This window comes from Leopardus geoffroyi, chromosome D4 (genome assembly GCF_018350155.1).
Source record: "Leopardus geoffroyi isolate Oge1 chromosome D4, O.geoffroyi_Oge1_pat1.0, whole genome shotgun sequence".
Classification (NCBI taxonomy): Eukaryota; Metazoa; Chordata; class Mammalia; order Carnivora; family Felidae; genus Leopardus; species Leopardus geoffroyi.
The window spans coordinates 59,256,129-59,276,471 of NC_059342.1; the positions used below are offsets into that span (position 1 = coordinate 59,256,129).

The window sequence follows — 20,343 nt, forward strand, 5'->3', positions numbered from 1 at the left end:
TCTAGGGCAAAGTTTACTACAGTGCTTGCTAGCAAAAGTGAAGGTTAGCTTCAAATGGGAAAAGTAGATGTTAAACTAAATGCCTTTCCCTTCAACCCTTTACCAGAAATCATTGTTTCACTAAGCTAGTAATATTTTATTAAGGATATTTTATCTTTTGTTTCATTTGCTTGAGACCAATGAAAACAACAGTTATGAAAATTGAGCATTTATAAAACTTTAGTTGACATAAAGATTCAATAGTAAGCCTATTAAATTTTACTCAAAAGTACACTAAAATCAAATAAAAGCTGAGTTTTTACTAATGATATTAAGATGAGCAATTCATTTCACCATTTCCTATATTTCCTTGTTTTAGTTCTTTTCTATCACATTTCTAAAAACTTTTTTGTAGTATTTGTTATTTTAAATGATCTATATATTGCTTCTCTGTCATCAGTTCAAATAATCAGAGGCAATGCAATCTGAATTTTGGGAAGAAAAGCATCTTATAAACTCCCATTGCTGTATAACATCCAGCAGTAGTCTCCATGATGTTTCCGCACTGTCCCATAAAAATTAGTCTTCAGTCTCTTGGTATCATGAACATATTTTCAATTAGTGATTTTCTTTCCTCCTAAATGAACGTACAAATTGGGGGAGAATAAGTTGTGGGAGTAGGTCAAATGTGGTCCTTATCAGACCACACCATACATACTTAGCTGTGAAACCAACAAACTCTTAACATACCATCTCTTGTGCTAACAGCACATTGATGATATTTCTCTCTTCAGAGACAAAACGAATGAAGCCTATTTTGCAGAACAGGAACTTTTATCTCCATGGAAACTGAAGGAAGGCTATTTTGGGCATACAAAGAGGTGTTCAGGGCTACTGCTCCACTGTGTTCACTTCTACAGTTGCCCTCGGCAGGACTGACCCCTCTATGTTCTTCCTGTCCACCAGCTACTTCCTGCCTTTCCCTTCTTACCCAGCTTAGATGCCTTGTGCATTATTTCAATCACTCCCGACCCTGTCATTTCACCTCAGCCATGTGACAAGCCCCAGCCCCAGGTGAATCCAACTCTCCACCTTCTCCGAGCCTGCCTCTGGACAGCAGAGCAGTGCTGGAGAAAAAGCCTACAGCCAGGCACTGCAAATTCGTAATCCAGGATCTTAACTGGGGTACCAATTTCATCTGACAAGCTTAGCCTTTTGGCCTTTTCTAGTTAGCTTACTCTCACACTTCCAGTGACTAGTTAAAAACTTCTCCACTCTATTATTCAATGAATAATGAGTGCCTGTGAGGTACCAGGCAGTCTTCTAGATACTAAGATACTACAGTGAACGTAATAGATGAAATCCCTACTCTCATCAAGCACATACTTAATGGACAGAGACAATTAACAACATAAATAAGGAAAAATATCTTAAATGCCATTAAGGAAAATAAAGAAGGGGGTTATAGAGTGCTGGAGAGGTTGTAGTTAAAAAAATGTTTTTGAAATACAATTTAACTATGGAAAAAAAGTCAATAAGCGTACAACTTGCTGGATTTTCACAAGTTGAAAAATCCTATAACTTATAAAAGAGCTGGGAAAGGCCCCACTAAAAAAAAAAAAACGCCATTTAAGCAGAGACCTGAGAGAAAGGGAGTGAGGCAGTTGAAAATCTAAGGGAAGGGCATTCCAGACAGGGGAAATGGCCAGTGCAAAGGCCCTGAGGTAGCAGCTTGTGAGTTTGGGGAAGCAAGGAGACCAGTGTAGCTGGAATGCAGTGAAGGATGGAAGAGTCATAAAAGATGAGATCAGAGATGTAATGAGGACCAGATTGTATAGAACCTTGTGGGCAACCAGAAGGACTGTGGTTTTTACTGAGTGACATGGAAAACCACTGGAGAATTTTAAGCAGGAGAGTCAGCAGTATCTATGCTGTAAATAGAGGAGGTCTGAGGACTGAAGCCTGAGGTATTGCAAGTTTCAGGTCAGAAATGAAGGGAAACCTACTAAAGCATTTAAAGAGTGGATGAGTGAATTAGAAAGGGTGGCAAGAAGGAAAATCAGGAAATTCGTATTATGGAAGGTCCACAAAGTGGTTACAATAATGAAATAGTGTTGAGTGCTGCAGATCGGGTGAGACAGGTCAGTGTTAACCTTGACAAGAGCAGTTTCAGAGGATCACTGGGGATGCATGCCTAACCGGAATGGGTTCAGGAGATCACCAGAGAAAGGAAATGAAAATATAGAGCACTTTACTGAGGTGTTTAACTGTGAAAGGGAACAGAGAAATGGCACAGTACATGGGGAGAGTAAGGATTCAAGAGGACTATGGTGGATGTTGTGGTGAACGACTTAGATCTCAACTTTAGGACCAACGTACTCATTCCCCCAGCACCTTTGAGTGCTGGCTGCTGATGGCTCACAGCCGCAGTGCTGCACACATTGCCTCTGGCTGATTTTTTTTTTTAATTTTTTTTTTAACGTTTATTTATTTTTGAGACAGAGAGAGACAGAGCATGAACAGGGGAGGGGCAGAGAGAGAGGGAGACACAGAACCTGAAACAGGCTCCAGGCTCTGAACAGTCAGCACAGAGCCCGACGCGGGGCTCGAACTCACGGACGGTGAGATCATGACCTGAGCCGAAGTCGGACGCTTAACCGACCAAGCCACCCAGGCGCCCCTGCCTCTGGCTGTTTTACACTACTACAGAAGAGCCGACAGCACAGAGCTCACAAAGTCTGAAGTTTTTACCATTTGACCTTTAACAGAAAAAGTCTGCCAACTCCTGCTTTAGTGGCTTCTTTGATGACCGAAGCTACATGTAGAATTTAGCAAGTCATCAAGTGATAGCAAAATAAAGTAAAATGTCTAGCTCATTTCCTTTCTATACTATCCACAACATTCTCTGGTGCCTGATGTCATAGCTAAAGAGAGATGCTTAGCTCAAGCAAAGGAGGGTAAAAAGAAAAAAGTTCAGATTCCTACACTTGTTCTTCCTTCCAAATCTAGGCCCAATTTTGCCCACCTATAAACTACGAACACACCGTAACTGAAATGCTAACTTCACAGAAGAATTTCAAAGAGCACTGATAAAACAGTTTAAAAAGAAAACTTATTGGTACCAGGAAGAACACTAACTTAATTTAGGAGCAAAATTCTCAGTTCATATCCCTTATGAAACTTGTTTGTGGATTAACATTTTCTCTCAATTATCTGCATTTCTTTCTATGCTCCATTTTAAGAGTTTACAAAACTCAAATCTGCTATGGTTCTTTACTATTTCTTATTATACGTTCAAGCCAAATATATACACATGGCCAACTGTTGTCTGCTCTACTATTTCTGAACTGTTTGTTGTAAGTATTAGTCTGCCCTCCCAAAACCAGGGAGTTTATGGCCTGAATTTTAAAAAGTCAGTCATAAAAAACTGCACCATCACTTTTCCTTTATTCTAGCCTGAACATATGCTGGAATTCAGGGTAACAATCAACATATTCCAAGAAAAGCACTTAGAGTATAATCAACACCCATTAAAAGCCCCTAAACCTACTTATTAGCCATCAAATCTTCCAGAGTCTCAAACTCCATCTGTAAAATGGCAATAACACTGACTGTTGAAGTTTATATACAATTAGAATATAAGCATGCTATTTCACAGCATCTGAAAATATGAATGAAGCCTACTAATGCAGTGAATGCCAGCACAAATCACTTCTAACCACCTTATACCAAACACTAACCATTAACAATAAATAGCACTTACCAAATGTCAGGCATGGTGCTAACTGCTCCTCTTGCATTCTCTTACCTTACGCTTATACACTTTGAAGTGGACAAATGTTCCTACTATGCTAATCTTACAGGTAAAGAGAATGAGATATAGCGGTTTACTTGCTAAAAGGCATCCATCTCCTGACTGTTGGAATCAGGACCCAAAATCAGGTCTGCATGTCTTTGGAGTCAGTGATTGTGACCATGGTGCTAAATACTGCACCTCTTTAGGTCAGGAATGGACATAAATTACTAACATGAAACACAGCATCACAGGGTAGAAATACATGCTGTTCAGGTAAAGATGGTAGATTGAGCACATGCACCTACTTCCATTCCCTCCCAAAATTCCATTTAATGACAGCAAAGATTTTTGTTTTAAGCCATGAACCTAAATGAATGGAAAAAGAGAAGAGGAGATAACATCAAAAAGAAGTTGGAAAGCGGATGGACAAGTAGTAATTAACATGGTAGACCCAAGAAAAGTGAATCCTGAGTCAGCAGTAGAAAAGCAAAACAAACAACTCAATTCACATCACAGAATCCTTAAAAGGTTCAGAAACTGGTGCCTTCATAGACCTTTGGAAGTAGGAATGAAGGGGTAGGCACTAAAGTAAGAACTGGTTGAAGGTTTCAGTATTTAGAATGCTCTCTGCAACTTACAGTTAAGCAGCCTCTTTTCCCTAGCTCCCTCCCCAAATCAGAAGTTTACTTTCTGAAAAGGGTAAAATAGAGGGTTCTTTGGATTGTGGGATGCCAGGCAGTTATGGGCACAGGTACTGTACTCAATACAGAGACTCAGTGAGCAAATGCATACTGGACAGGAGATAAACAAGATACAAGATACAGAAACAAAAGATCCAATGTGGAAAACAAGGAAAAGGAATTCCCAGGATTGTGGTAAAGGGAGATCCCAGAATAGAGCCATCCACCAGGCACAGGCGACTGTAGTCCAGACTGAGACAGGTCAGAAAGCTCCAGGAAAGACTTAATCGGGAAGACGAAACAGCACAATTGATGAAACTGAACACTGTGAACAATGTAGATATATGGCAAAGAGTCTAGCTGATTCAGTTTTTAAGTTCATAGAAAATGAAGCCTCAGAAAACCCGAAAGATGTACAGGAAGGAAAACAAACATGGGCGCCTGGCTCAGTCAGTTAAGCATCTAACTCCTTCCTGGTTTTGGCTAAGGTCATCTCAGGGTCAGTAGGTTTGAGCCCTGAGTCAGGCTCCGTGCTCATGACACAAAGCCTGCCTGGAATCCTGTCTTCCTCTCTATCTGCCCTTCCCCCACATGTGCACGCTCTCTCTGAAAAATAAACATTAAAAAAAGAAAACTGGCATTTAGAGCCCTCATGAAATTCAAACGAAAGCACACAAATAAGTACATTGGAAAGAAGAAGAAATGAGAAGAGATAAGAGCGCTGGAGGTAAGGATAGGAAAGAGAAGTCAGTAGGCAATGTCTACAACAGAAAAATCACAAAGTACCAATACTAACATGCTATTCAAAGACAAAAGTAAATATAGTTACCTAAATATACCAATATAGCTACCTAATTTAGTTACCTAAAAAGAGGTGAATGTAAGTTGCCTCTACAAAGAAAGTTAAGGACTGTCCTCTTCCCCTAACAAACTTAGAGAACTATTTGACTTAAATTATAGCAATGTTTTCCTTTGGTGGAACTATATATTCCCAGCATCAAGCAGTAATGTTGCCTTTCACAAAGACTGCTTAATAAAATAATTTCACTCTATCAGCATTAGCAAATCCTCCAGTCCAAAACAAGAGTAACTCAAATTAACGTAGCTTGTAATAAATATTAAAGAGGTCTCACCAGTGATTGTTGGTCTGCAGCAAAAAGCAGGTTAAGAGAAATAAAATCCAATTTTTTTCTTAGTTGGTATTTTAATTAAAAATATAGACTAATGGTCCTGGGCTTAAATATTGTTGTGGCTGTGTGCTGGCTTCTGTAAAATATAACTAATCAAAAGGAACTCTTCAACAAATATACTCCAGACAGAAGTAAAAAGGTAAACAGAAATGACTAACAAGACAGTGCTATTGCAGACATAATTCCCTTATAATTTATACTTGCTAAAAAATGGAGTTTAACATTACTTACAATTAATTATATCAACATTCACAGAGGCTGAACATCACAAGCATATGGGTGTACCATCACAAAATGTCTTTACTTCTCAAGCAGTTTTAAATTTTAGCTATGAAGGTCAGTTACCAGAGGCCAAACTTGTTCTTAATGAGTAGAATTTTTATGTCCATTCAGAGTCTCTTACATCTTTCGGGGCCTATTCATTTGCAGATAGGAGTAGAAGTTGTAACCAGGTTCCTCTTATCATGCATTCACATGTGATGTTCATCTTCATATGCTATCCAGTTTCTTTAGGATAAAAGGTGCTGAAAGAAAAATAAACATCCAGAATTTCAGATCTATTAGCCCATAAGTTATATTATGGAATTTGTAAGACTGGGAAAATCTTACAGATTTAGATTTAGTTCAATACATTTTTTAAGTGACTCCCTACGATGGCCTGCACAACCCAGTAAGAGACCCCCTGTCTTTCCAGTGTCATGAAGCTCTGTCTATTCTAAGTTTTTCTTACACTGTATAAAATCTTTTCTCTAGGAAGTTCTCCCTCATAGGGCCATAAAGAGTAAATTCAATCCTCTTTCAAAGGACATTTTTTTATTCTGGGTAATTTAACTATCAGAGGAACAAAACACTTGAAGAAACAAATTGGCATTTTCCACCTTTTAAAACCTATTTGAAAAAAGGCAGAAAGTGGGAGAAAACACTTAACTAGGTAATGAGGAGAGCCAGACACACATTTAGGTTCTCCCAATGATTAGCTATATATCACTTATGCAATCCAGATCACCTATGATATAGGTGAACTACTTCAGTTCAGAGAGAGAGAGAGAATGTGTATGCACACATGGAGTAGGAGCAGAGAGAGACTCTTAAGGAGGCTCCACGCCCAGCACGGAGCCAGAAACCTGAGCTGAAATCAAGAGCCAGATGCTTAACCGACTGAGCCAACCAGGTGCCCTAGTCCTACCTCAGTGCTTGTGAGGGTCTGGTAGGATGGTACACACAGAAATGTCTAGAAAAAAAAAAAAAAATGCTGTCATAGGGAGCTAAAGAAGTGATATTATTGTCCTGTGTAAAAGCACTGTGGCCAAAATAAGCACAAGAAAAGAAGTTTAACATTACTAGTCACTAGGAAAATGCAAATTAAAACTACAGTGACCTACCACCTCACACCTATTAGGATGGCTACAGTCAAACTGTCGGCAAGGATGTGGAAAACTTGGAACCCTTGTGCACTGTTTGTGGGAATGGAAAATGGTACAACTGCTTTGGATCAGAGTATGGTGGGTCCTAGGAAATTTAAAAAAATACAGTAATCTGTAGATCCGTATTAGAGCAGCATTATTCACAGTAGCTAAAATGTAGAAGCAACCCAAATCCAAAAACAGATGACTGGAGAAGCAAAAATGGTATACGACGGAATATTACTCAGTCTTAAAAAGAGATTCTGACATACGCTATGACATGGAGGAACCTTAGGGACCCTAGGTGAAGTGAAATAAGCCATTTACAAAAAGACAAATACTGTATGATTCCACTTATGAAATCCTTAAAGAGATGTCAAAATCATAGAGACAAAGCTTCAGTTTTACAAGATAAAGAGTTCTAGAGATGGATGGTGATGGTTGTACAATATTATGCATGTATTCAATACCACTAAACTACACACTTAAAAATATTTAAGATGATAAATTTTACCACAATAAATTAAATTTTTTAAAAAAGGGGAGGAGGCTGTGTGGCCAAAAGAGCTGCCAGAAGTATCTTCTCAATACCCATAACGAAAGTAATAAAACATATTGTTAATATTAAACTGAAGATATTGAGATCTGTTGGAGGCTGACAAAGTTGGCAATATTCCCAGGTATCTCTACTAATTCTTATCAGACAAAACTGTAACATCCATCAGGTGAATGGATAAAAATGTGGCATATCCACACAATGGAATGTTATTTGGCAATAAAAAGGAAGGAAATACTAATACACGCTACAATATGGATGAACTTTGAAAACATCATGGGAAAATGAAATAAGCTAGACACAAAAAGTCACATATTCCACAATTCCATTGGTATGAAATGTCCAGAATAGGCAAATCATAAACATGGAAAGTAGATTAGTGGCTGCCAAGGGAAAGGGAAAGGGGAAAATAGTGAACAGTTAATGGGCATGGAGTTCACTTTAGAGTTAAAATGTTCTAAAATGGATCGTAGTGATGATTGCAAACTCTGACCATGCTAAGAACTATTCATTATACACTTTATTTTTTTTTTTTCAACGTTTATTTATTTTTGGGACAGAGAGAGACAGAGCATGAACAGGGGAGGGGCAGAGAGAGAGGGAGACACAGAATCGGAAACAGGCTCCAGGCTCTGAGCCATCAGCCCAGAGCCCGATGCGGGGCTCGAACTCACGGACCGCGAGATCGTGACCTGGCTGAAGTCGGACGCTTAACCGACTGCGCCACCCAGGCGCCCCATATACACTTTATTTTTTAAATTGCTTTTATTTTAAATTAAAGTATAATTGACATACAGTATCCCTATTAGTTTCAGGTGTACATCAAAGTGATTCACAATAACTCTAGTTACCACAAGAAATTATTATAGTATTATTCTCTATGCTGTACATTGCACCCCTGTGACTTCTTTTATAACTGGAAGTTTGTACCTTTTAATCCCCTCCCCCTGTTTTGTCTATTCCCCATCCTATTCCCCACTGGCAACCACCAGTTTGTCTATTTATGAGTCTGTTTCTGTTTTGTTTGTTCATTTGTTTTTTTAAATGCTTATTTGTTTTTGAGAGAGTGAGCGCAAGCAGGGGAAGGGCAGAGAGAGAGGGGGACAGAGGATTCAAAGCAGGCTCTGTGGACAGCAGAGAGCCTGATGTGGGTTTGAACTCAGAAACTGCGAGACCATGACCTGAGCCAAAGTCAGATGCTTAACTGACTGAGCTGCCCAGGTGCCCTGTTCATTTGTTTTCAAAGATTCCACATACAAGTGGAATCATGGCATTCATCCTTCTCTGATTTCACTTAGCATAATAACCTATAGGTCCACCCATGGTTGTTGCAAATGGCAAGGTTTCATTTTTATGGCTAAGTAATATTCCACTGTATATACACATCTTCTTTATCCATTTATTGGTAGACACTTAGGTTGAACTGTACACTTTAAATGGGTGAACCATATATTATGAAGTACATCTCAATTTTAAAAGTGGCAATGTGGAACAGTATTCTGTAAGTGTTTTAAAAGAAAACCAATTCATATCAGATACAAAGGTGACTGAAAAGAAGCAAGTATTTTACTGGCAGCTAAGTCAACAAAAAAAAGGTAAGAGGAGAAAGTTAAGTTGGGAGTTGCAAAAAGCTGTTGAAGGAGGACGACTTGGGAGTTTCTATTCAGCAGGGCTCCCTCTCCTGGGGAAGCAGAGTAGTAGCATAGTCACTAAAGGGTTACCAGGCTTCAGGAGCTCTGGCCTAGGCCCAACGTGAGCCTTCTACAGGGTGACCTTGGAATGCCTTCATCCCTGCCAGCAATACACAGCAAGGTGCAATGAAGAGTACTGAACTGAGAACGGGGTATGTGTGTGTGAGCAAATAACTTTTGAGATGCGTATCAATAAAACTACAGAAGTGACCTACAAAGCCCAGATCTAACATTCAGTGTGACTTTAACGCTGATGTTTTGCGTTAAGACCCCCTTTGAAGGGTGAGTTCTCACTTGCAAAAGGGATATACAGAATCTCTGGCCCGGCCTCCTTCAAGGCGCTGTCAAACAAGTTTCTGCCAAACATAAATTCAAATAAGCCTTCAGGTATTATTATTAATGCTATAAACTCCTATCCTTTTATTCTCATTCCTTAAAAAACAAAACAAAACACCGCAATTATTTATTTCACCCTGTGTATTAACAAGCAAAACTTCTTGTATTTCAGAGATCAGCACTGAAGGGAGGAAACCTGGTAGTAGGAGCTCTGGATCTAGACCAAGATCATTCACTGAATCGCTGAGTGACCTTGAGCCAGCCATTTCTCTGCTCTAGATCTCCGTTTCTGTCGACAAAACGTGGGAGCAGCTAAGGAATGGGGGGGGGGGGGGGGTATAATCCCTTGAGGCTCTTTCAATTCAAGCTCTCCTAAGGCAGGGCGAAGCTGGACGATAACCCTCGCAGTCCGGACCACCGCGTGCACTTCTGTACCCGGACCCCGACCCGCAGACCCTAAGCCACGCATGCGCCCTCCACTCTCGACGCGCAAGTCCCACGCTCCCTGCGACCGCCCAGCTCACTCCACTCAAGGGCCCCCAAGGACTATAGGACCACAGTTAGGTGGGTGGTGTCCGCGAGCTTCCCGCTAGTCTCACGGCCGCAGCCTGGAAGGACACTCACTGACTCGCAGCAGGGCCACGTAGATGAGAAAGTTCCGTATGGAGGAGATCACATCCTCGCGCATCTTCCGTTTCATCTCCTCGGGGTCCAGCTTCGGCGCGAGGCCCTCGATTCGGAACATGCCAGCTTTCCTCTTTCCACTACCAGCTACCACGTTCTGCTTCTCTCAGCGGCTGCCCGGCACCCGGAACTCTGTCCTATCCCATTTCCTGTTCCCGCCCCTTCGTTTTCGCGCGCGGCGACGGGAGGCTGCGAGGGACAATCCTCGTTCGGACCGCGAGGTTCTGCAGGGGGCTGCCTGAAGGGGGCGGTCGCAGTCTTAGCGAGAGGTCCCCCTGGCTGTTTACACCTTCGTCTTGAGCTGGGCGCGCCACAGCGCAAAGTGCTTTTACGCCTCAGAGGGGCGAAGCACGTAGATACCACTATAAATAATAATAATTACCGTTCTACGCCGTGAACTGGATATTAAAACCTTCATTTCCTAGATGAGAAAACTGAAGCACAGAAAGCTTTAAAAACAACTTGCCCCCAAATACTTTAAAATACCTTAGGGGCGAAAAAAGTGTTGAAGAGGGAAAATGAAACGGTATTAGCAAAACGTTGTAAATTGCTTAAGCTTGTGATTAACATATTGTTTTAATTTAGTCCATTTTGAGTATGTTTGAAATTTTTCGTAAGTTAAAACAGATGAAGATGACACTTGCTTGAGATTACACAACTAGTAAATGCAGTAGGTTTTTTTTTTTAATATTTATTTATTTTGGGGAGACAGAGTGCAAGCAGGCAAGGGGTAGAGGGAGAGAGACACAGAATCTGAAGCAGGCTCGGAGCTCCGAGCTGTCAGCACATAGCCCTACGCGGGGCTGGAACCCACCAAGCACGGGATCATGACCTGGGCCGAAGTCGGACGCCTGACCAACTGAGCCACCCAAGCACCCCAATGCAGTAGGTTTTTTAAATAAATGTTATTGTCATCCCCATTTTATTATTTACACATTTATTTTTAAAAATGAGCTCTATGTCCAACCTGGGGCTTAAACTCTGGACCCTAAGACCAAGAGTCACATGCTGTACTGACAGAGCCAGCCAGGTGCCCCTGCAGTAGGGTTTTATATTTAGACTTGTGGGACCCAAGCATAAAAGTTTTCAACTCCATATTATTGCCGTATTCTCATTTCTGGTTTTAAGTGATCCTTACAAATTATAATATCGGTACAGTAATATAGTATGTATAAAACGAATTCAGCTCCCTTCAACATTTTACAAATGAGGAGAGGGAGGCTGAGAAACTAAGTGCACTGCTTAAAGTCATTCCGCTAGTGATAGGCAGGGGCAGGGTTCTAATGCAGGTAATCATAATGCCAAGTTGAATTCTCTTTCCCTTGCACCTCTGTTAGTCTTTAACGGTTAGTGCCTTCCTGGATGGGAATCACTGGACTCAGGAGGTAGAGGTTTAGTGCAATCAGATTTCCTGCCACAGATTCATCAAAACAGCGCTGCCCCAAATTTTGCATGCCAACTAGCCGTATATCATTTTTAGACACAAATTAGATAACTGAATTGCTCACATATTTCAAAACCAGAATGTACCTTCTAGATTGCCCACTGCATACCAACAATGGATTTTGGATAAATTAGAACAGTAATTTACTGTGATAACTGATCGCTAAAGCATTGCTGCCCACCTTCCTGGTTGACAGAATATAAAACACTGGGGCAAGAAAGAGAACTCATCTGTGCATTCAGGCTTTAGTAACCCCTTCTATCTATAATTCATGCAGTGGAATAGCAGAGGCAACTCTGGAATGGGAGGGGCTGACTCCCAAGAAATAGCTTCCATCCAACACTTTGAGAGTGTTGAAAGCCTGCACTGATGCTGGAAAGCGGCAGGGGCTGTGAAAAGAACCTGAACAGGAAGACTGGAGACATGGCCTCTAGATTTGGCACTGACACTATCAAGCCATGTGACGAAGGACAAGTCTCTCTTTCACTGCAACTCCATTTCTTTAGAAGAAGAGAGAAGGGAGAAGATATGATTAAGTGCTCTTGAGAGTCCCTTTCAGTTCTAACAGTCTAAGCATTTTGAATTCTAATTGTGTCATTTAGGGCATTCTGGTCTGAAGTATATGGATATCAAAATATTATCAAATGTGGTCAGACGTCAAAACAGCCAGTGTGTATTTTCTGGGGTAGGGAGACTGTAACAATAAGGTACATCTCATCCGTCTGAATAGTGAGGCAAAATGAGTTGGCAAGGAATGAGTTCTTACGTGTGCCAGTAACTTAGATCCCTAATGCTGAGTTTAGAAAAACAGCCCTCCTATAGAACTACCAGTTTTTCTTTACTGAGATGCTTTTGAGTAACTTGCCTGGATTCACAGGGAACCAAAGAGGGAAGAAATTAGCAGAAAGTCGTGTATCTTGGTACGAAGATCCAATTTTTAGCATTTGAATTTTATTCATCCAATGCTGTATAAAGCAGCACTTGACCTGACAGGTGATGTGGAGGCAACTAGCTGACCTGATAAAAGGCAACATTATTCTCCTAACAATTCTCTTAGAGAGGCTTTGTGCTTGCCAGCCTACCTGTAGAGAGACAGGAAGGTAGTGGATAGAAATAAGGAACAGTTGGTCTTGAGGTGAGGAACTGGTTCTGGATACAATCTAGGAGGGCGAACTGCTCCTGAACTATTTCAGAAATGTTCATCCTGGGGGCAGCCAGGTGATTCATTCGGTCAGTCGAGTGTCTGACTCTCGATTTCAGCTCAGGTCCCAGCATTGTGAGACTGAGCCCCTGCGTTGGACTCCACACTGGGTATGGAGCCTTCTTGGGATTCTCTCTCTCTCTCTCTCTCTCTCTCTCTCTCTCTCTTTCTCTCTGCCACTCCCCACTCTCACTCTCTCTGTGTCTCTCAAAATAAATAGGTAAATATTAAGAAAAAACAAAAAGAAATGTTCATCCTGATGAAGTCTGTCTTCCCCTTGCCTGGCTCTTCTAACTTGTAATGGAGGAAACTCATTAAAAGAGGTTAGGCTCCTTTCTTTGTCTTTCTTTAGTGCCCCTCGTTTTTTGGGGGTGGCATGTAGGTGGTGGTTCGTTTAAGTGAGGCGAACTGAGAGAATGTACTTCAGAAAGTTAACACTGGAGTGAGCTGTGGCACAGCTTGGACTCTTCATTTTCTTCCTCATTGCCATGATCAGGGGGTTGGGACTGATCTTTAAAATCACTTGCAGCTCAAAAATGCTGAAATTATGTGTTCATCTTTTCCTGTTCTTCCTTCATAACCTTGCATTAAAGGCTAAAAGCGAAGGATTCCCTGTGATTTTGCCATGAAAAGCAAAAATAAAAACTATACACACATAATTTAATATTGATATTTGTGTTAGTCTGATCATAGAGGAAATGGTAGCTGATGTCATACCCTGTCTTGTTTTCCATTTTGATCCCAGGAGGGCTTTAGGAGCTATTTCCTTTGCCTCAACTTCCCAGACACTACAGCACACAAACATACAGTGGGCACAATTTATCCATGAGAAAATTAAATGCTTTAATTTCCATCATTGGGGAGGAATTTATATTTATAAGATCAGAGATTGACAGATGATTCATGATTGGGGAATAATTCCAACATGTAATCACAGGAACCTTGTGGTTTCTAATGTATAGGGAGCTATAGGCCTTGGGAATTGAATAGTTGAACCCCTTCATCTGGCAGATAAGGATACTGAGGTCCAGAAGGAACCTAGTTAGAGGTAGAGCTAGTTGGAACTGAGGTAGGTCTCTGGGCTCGCAGTTCAGCACTTTTCACCATTACCTTGCAGCTTTAATACTTTGTGGATATTCTCATTGATGATCTTCCCCTCAGAGGTAAGGACTGGAAGAAAGGGGTGTTGTTCAACTTTAGCTTGGGAGGGACAGGATAAAGCCTTGCTGCTCTTCATCAAGAGGCTGATGGCAGTCCTTCTTTCCATGTTTCCACCCCTATCACCGGTAGTTAATCTGGACTGTTCTGTTATCCAGCTGCACACCTCTCCTTCCTCATTCCTTCAGGAGATGAACATAGGCTGGTGTTCCCAAAATAAACTTTGTTTTGAAGTCCACTTAGGACCCGACATGAACGAAACAAAGATTGGGACAAGCAAAGGATTACTCTGTGATAGATGTTAACTGGAGTCCTCACCCAGCAGATGGGATAACTTACTTCTAGAAAGTACTGCCCAGCAAGAGTCATCTTCAGGAAGAGGGACTTTTGGACTTTAACAGATGAGTAGAATTTTGATAACCTTCACCTCCCTGGTATTGGCTTTCCATAATACCCTATTCTCTGTTGTAATTTGGGGGGCTTTGTTGTCTGGATGATTCATGAGTATTTGATCTTTCAAAGTAGACTGTAAGCACCTCAAGTACAAGGAACATGCACTTTAATCCTCCAAACACCCGAGGACATGTATTTATACATAGTAAAAACTCAGAAAGTACCCCCTGAGTGGATGAATGAATGAACGAATGAACTTCATATCTGCTAACTTTTCAAATTAAAAAATCAGTTGCATATTACATTGAGAGGAAATTATCCCCCAAAGAAACTTACCCAAAATTCTACATAATATTTTTATTTAGTGATTTGTTTTTCACTGTTTTTGTACAGTGTGCTTTTGTTTGCCTAAATAAAAATCAGGTAAATAATTGGGGCGCCTGGGTGGCTCAGTTGGTTGAGAGACCGACTTTGGCTCAGGTCGTGATCTCATGGTTTGTGAGTTCGAGCCCCGCATCGGGCTCTGTGCTCACAGCTCAGAGCCTGGAGCCTGCTTCTGATTCTGTGTCTCCCTCTCTCTCTGCCCCTCCCTCACTCATGCTCTGTCTCTCTCTGTCTCAGAAATAAATAAACATTAAAAAAAATTTTTTTAATAAAAAAATCATGTAAATAATCTTATCATAGACAAAATGAAAGAATGAACCTTAACATTTACTTGCTTTATTTATAGCCATACAATTATATGAAACCCATTTTATGCTTTTAATAACTTTTTTTCCACAAAATTACTTGTTTACTTTTATGAAATTTAGAAAATACATAATTAAGGGAAAAGGAAGAAAAGAACAGTCCCCTATAATCCCACAACTGCTACTGACACATTGATGATCATTCTTTCAGCCTTTCTATTTCTATTATACACATATGTAGTTCTTTCTTTTTTTTTCAACGTTTATTTATTTTTGGGACAGAGAGAGACAGAGCATGAACGGGGGAGGGGCAGAGAGAGAGGGAGACACAGAATCGGAAACAGGCTCCAGGCTCTGAGCCATCAGCCCAGAGCCTGACGCGGGGCTCGAACTCACGGACCGCGAGATCGTGACCTGGCTGAGGTCGGACGCTTAACCGACTGCGCCACCCAGGCGCCCCTGTAGTTCTTTCTCTTTCTGTGTGTGTGTGTGTGTGTGTGTGTGTGTGTGTGTGTGTGTGTATACACCATGTATGTATGTATGGACCATATAGTATATGATATTTTAACTTGCATTTTTCATTTTAAGTTATATTGACTATCTTCCTATATCTTTAAATATTCTTTACACATTCTTCCAAACATCTCTAGACCTTTGAGAACTACAAACAGGGGATGGGAAATTTTGTTTGTTTTTAGAAGAGGTTTGCTTCCTTGTGCTATAAATTCTAATTATTTTGTAGCAGGAAAAGTAAAACATACACAAAGCTTAGTTTGCATTGACAGTATTTTTTTTAATTTTTAATGTTTATTTTTTTTTGCGAGAGAGACAGGGTACGAGCAGGGGAAGGGCAGAGAGAGAGGAGGACACAGAAGCCAAAGCAGGCTCCAAGCTCTGAGCTGTCAGCACAGAGCCCAACGCGGGGCTCCAACTCATGAACCCTGAGATCATGACCTGAACCGAAGTTGGAGTCTTAACCGACTGAGTCACCCAGGCGCCCCAGCATTGACAGTATTTAGAGCACATGATAATTGCCAGCCATCTCCCTGCAGAGATTAGAGAGTTGATTTTGTCACCACTCCCATTCCACCCCCATTACACAAAAACACATGTATATGCTGTGGAACTATGTTTATACCGCTTGGTATAGTTTCTTATTTTTCAATAAAAAGTGCCTTTTTCTTGACTGTAGTGTTATAGGCGCTCGATTAATATTTATACAGTGAAAGAAGGGGATTTATTGATTTAATGATTATAGGTGCACCTTCTACACTGATAGACGAGCTCTCATCCATGTCAAGAGCCCTTTGACAAAGCAAAAGTGAGCTCTTTATTTCCAACCTCCACAGGAAACAAAGGTAAGGCTATCAGTATCTATTCTCCACACCCTGTCCCTAACATTTTCAGGATGACAGACCTGCCTGATAAAAGCCAATGCATAGATACCCACAAGCATATTTTCTTATCTTAGAAAAAAAAACAACCCAGAGAACTTCCTAAAGGTAGCAATACCTTTTGTTATTGCATATTACAGTTGAATTGCTATGCATTGTACACATCGTAAATGAAGGAACATGCCAATCTTCCCATCGTGTAATGTTTAGAATTCAGTTGGGGAGAATAAAGGCCAGGCCTTATTAAGTGAAAACGTGTCCTAACTATCTGTTCCAGAGGATCTCTCAAAGTCCTTGTCTGGCGCTTGGCCCCTACCTCCAACATCCCTGCTTCTACTTGAACATGACCAGTGGCAGTGAGCTCACCACACACTGGGCAGTTCCATCCATCTGCAGATAAGCAGCTCTTCTCCTTAGAGCCAAATCTGCCTCTCTCTACCATGTTCCCACTGGTTCTAGTTATGCCTTCCACAGTGTCAAAAGTGTCAAAAGCAAGTCCGATCATTCTTCCTTATAGAGGTATAAAGGCAGCTGGGTCTTCCTTGATGCTTCCTTGATGCTCTTCCTTGATGCTTCCTTGATACTTTTCTGTAAGCCTTAAAACTATTCTAAATGGAATATTACTCAGCCATAAAAAAGAATGAAATCTTGCCATTTGCAGTGACACAGAGGGAGTTAGAGTGTGAAATAAGTCAAAGAAAGATAAATGCCATATGATTTTACTCATATGTGGAATTTAAAAAACAAAACAGATGAACATAGGGGAAAGAAGCAACAAAAAAGAGAGGGAGGCAAACCGTAACAGTCTGTTAACTACAGAGAACAAACTGAGGGTTGATGGAGGGATGTGGATGGGGGATGGGCCAAATGGGGGGATTGTTATGATGAACACTGGGTGTTATATGGAAAGTGATGACTCACTAAATTCTACTCCTGAAACCAATATAATACTATATGTTAACTAACTAGAATTTAAATAAAAACTTGATATACAAAAAAAATTATTCTAAAATAAAAAAGATCATTTAAAAAAGTCTTCACTAACCCACCTGTGCTGGCTTAGCTGCTGCTTCTGTGTTCTATAAGATGTGTGTCTGCTGTCCTCATGTCAAAGCACTTAGCACAATATCTGGCCCTTGTCCATGTGCCTGTCTCCTCCACTGAAAAAGAATGGGAATCATGTTTTCCTCATTGTTTACTCCTGATGCTAGCATAGTGCCTAGCAAATGGGAAATGTTCACTAAGTATCTCCTGAGTAAATTTTTGTTGTTAAATAAATTGCTTTGCCGGTGGGGGGGGGGGGTGCAATACCAAGCTTTTGCTGTAGGGTAATCTGAAATTACAAGCCTAGAAAAAAAAGAACTTAAAAGTATCAGACATTATAAATGACTCATCAGACTGCTTGTGTCTCGGCAGGACAAACTTGGCAGACATGCCATGCTGGATACACCTGAACATCACGTGTCCCTACACACTATGTATGTTTCCAAGAGAGTCATGTGGCGTTCATTCCTCTGCAGGTAAAGAGCCTCAGGCCAGCTGAGTTGGGTTAGTTCACTCTGGGTGAGCCTTACAGGCTGCTGGCACATCCCAGGAGGGTGTGGACTGTGTGTTGAGTGCATGAAAGCCAACTAGGGCATAGAGCAAAGGAGCCAGTTGGAAGAAGAATGACATCACAGGGAGATGAATCTCCAGTTTGGCAATTCTAGCCCCAGCTCTTTCATTAATGAGCTGTGTGACCTTGGCCAAGTGTCTTCCTCTTTGTAGTCTCCAATGTCTGTATTTGTAAAATGAGGGCGTGCATTAGCCTGTCTCCAACGTCCCTTCCAGGATTGATGCTCTGGGATTCTGTGACCAGCGTGTGATGTGGACACGAGTGAAAGGAAGCAGGTAAGTGTGTCCTAGGAGCATAAGGCAGTTGAACCTTTGGTTCCAGGTCAGCAGCAGTCTTCAGCAAAAGGAAACCCAAGCTAGGATAGAGATTCAAATCATCCTGGAAGTAGAGGCCTCTGGGGCACAATAGCTCACTATTGTGTCTTGAGGATCTAACTTAAATCTGTCAGAAGGAAGCAATTCTAAGGATTGGAGCAGGTGAAGGTGGGTGGCAGAGGGGTGGTAATTTTCACTTAATGATAAAAGGACAACATTTGGGGAAAGTTTTTATGTTTATTGGCCACTAGTTTTGATTATTTTCTTTGCACTGAAATGATCCAAAATGTTAACGTTAGAGGTGATGCAAGATGTACCACCTGGAATGTGGCTGGGGCAGGCACGACAGCAATGCAGTGTTTTTGAGTGGAACTGTTAAGTGAGTGAATTGAGATTATTTGGAGGTTGAGGCTATCAAATCATGGAAATTCAGTATTGCCTTGGCCAAGTTAAAAAAAAATCCAGTTTATTTTGAAGTTTACCTGTCTTACATGGGTGGTAGTGGGTTTGATAGTTAAAAATTCCTTGGGAAGTGCAAGGAAAAGTATGTATTTCACTAACTGAATGAATACATCATAACAAACCATTACTAGTTAAGAAGATCTAGAGAACTTAGGTAGAGAACTTAGGGTGAGTAGAGAAGAAAATAACATTATGATTCAAAAAAATTCCTGGGAGTATTCTTTTTGCTCACTGTTCATGGGAATCAGAATTTCTGAGAGGTGTGTGGAAACACCTGCCTTTGTCTCTGAAAGAGCTGGAAATGTGTGGGTACAGGTAATGCTCAGGCTCCTGGCTCAGGATGACTCCTTTCAAATTTGTTGATCAAAAGTTTCCTTTTCTTCTTAGAAAAATACACAATGATTCAGTTGGGTTCAGAGGAGGTAGATGATCACTTAACCTCTTAAAGGCTATGGATTTGAATCCTGGTGGATAAGGTACCAGTCAAATGTTAGAATGGAGATGCATTATTCTTGACCCTCAGCAGTGGAATGGGCCGGGAGCAAAGAAATACCCCTCGTGAGAGATAAGGGAACCAGTCAGATGCAGAGAGAGTTAAGGGAGATGGGCCAAGCTTTAGGCCCCCCAGGAAGAGGAGCCAAAAGTCACAAATAGTAATAGTTAAATTTATTGAGTATTTACTCTGTGCCAAGCATGGTTCTAAATCATAATTCTCATAATGAGAATTATAGTAATAATTCTCACACTAGCCCTTTGAGGCAGGCTCTCTTATTTCCATTTTCTAAATGAAAAACTCAGGTAAGAGAAATATTCACCCAAGGATAATCAGGTGGCGAGTGGTAGAGCCAGAATACAAACCCAGGCAGTTCAGCTGCAGTCATTGCTGTTGACCACTTGTGCCCTGGCGCATATATAACCTTTCAATTGACTCTCATTCTGTGTCTCTGGCATCCATCCCCGGGCTGAGAAAGTAATGGACTTTGTTGAGTATTCTTGAACTGAATGGAACAAAGTACACTCAGCCTGTGCCGAAATCTGGTACCTGGAGTCTGTGGGAGGCCCTGTTTGGCTCAGCACAGTGTGGAGTGTGCTGAGTGCGAGCCAGTACCTGAGGTCTGGTGGCAGAAGCCCAGTCCAGCCAGCTGATGTGGGATCATGGGCAGGATTCCCCCTTCCTGCACAGGAAGGGAGAAGAAATCCATGGACACTCAGGAACCCAGGGCTAAGGAGTATTAGGAGGCAGCCTGGCCACCCCAATCATGTCTGAGATCTCACTCTACATAACCCCTGTGCTGGGCAATGGCCACTGTGGATATACAGTTGGGTTGTGCACATTCCGTGCCCTCCAGGAGCCCCAT

The 20,343-nt window shown here is 41.3% G+C and overlaps 2 protein-coding genes across 5 annotated transcripts in view; one reads left to right on the forward strand and one right to left on the reverse strand.

Moving 5' to 3' along the window:
* Positions 1–201: 201 nt before the first annotated feature.
* Positions 202–10,452, reverse strand: TOMM5 (translocase of outer mitochondrial membrane 5). Of its 3 annotated transcripts, XR_006710291.1 has the most exons (4): positions 10,256–10,452; positions 5,877–6,169; positions 730–828; positions 202–616 (listed from the first exon to the last, which is right to left on the reverse strand). XR_006710291.1 is itself a non-coding variant. In XM_045469094.1 (2 exons), exons 1-2 carry the CDS (start codon positions 10,374–10,376, stop codon positions 6,135–6,137), a joined length of 156 nt encoding a protein of 51 aa, XP_045325050.1. In that variant the 5' UTR covers positions 10,377–10,452; the 3' UTR covers positions 5,814–6,134. The 3 variants fall into 3 exon arrangements, 1 of the variants encoding a protein (XP_045325050.1); XR_006710290.1 differs by lacking the exon at positions 730–828; XM_045469094.1 differs by lacking the exons at positions 202–616; positions 730–828 and having other exon boundaries at positions 5,814–6,169.
* A 7,881-nt stretch (positions 10,453–18,333) lies between these two features.
* The window catches only part of FRMPD1 (FERM and PDZ domain containing 1), a 143,576-nt gene continuing 141,566 nt past the window's right edge, over positions 18,334–20,343 (forward strand). For both annotated transcript variants that reach the window (XM_045469100.1, XM_045469097.1), the window contains exon 1: positions 18,334–18,484. The gene's annotated coding sequence lies outside the window, so the exon portion shown is untranslated. The remainder of the gene's footprint in view (positions 18,485–20,343) is intronic.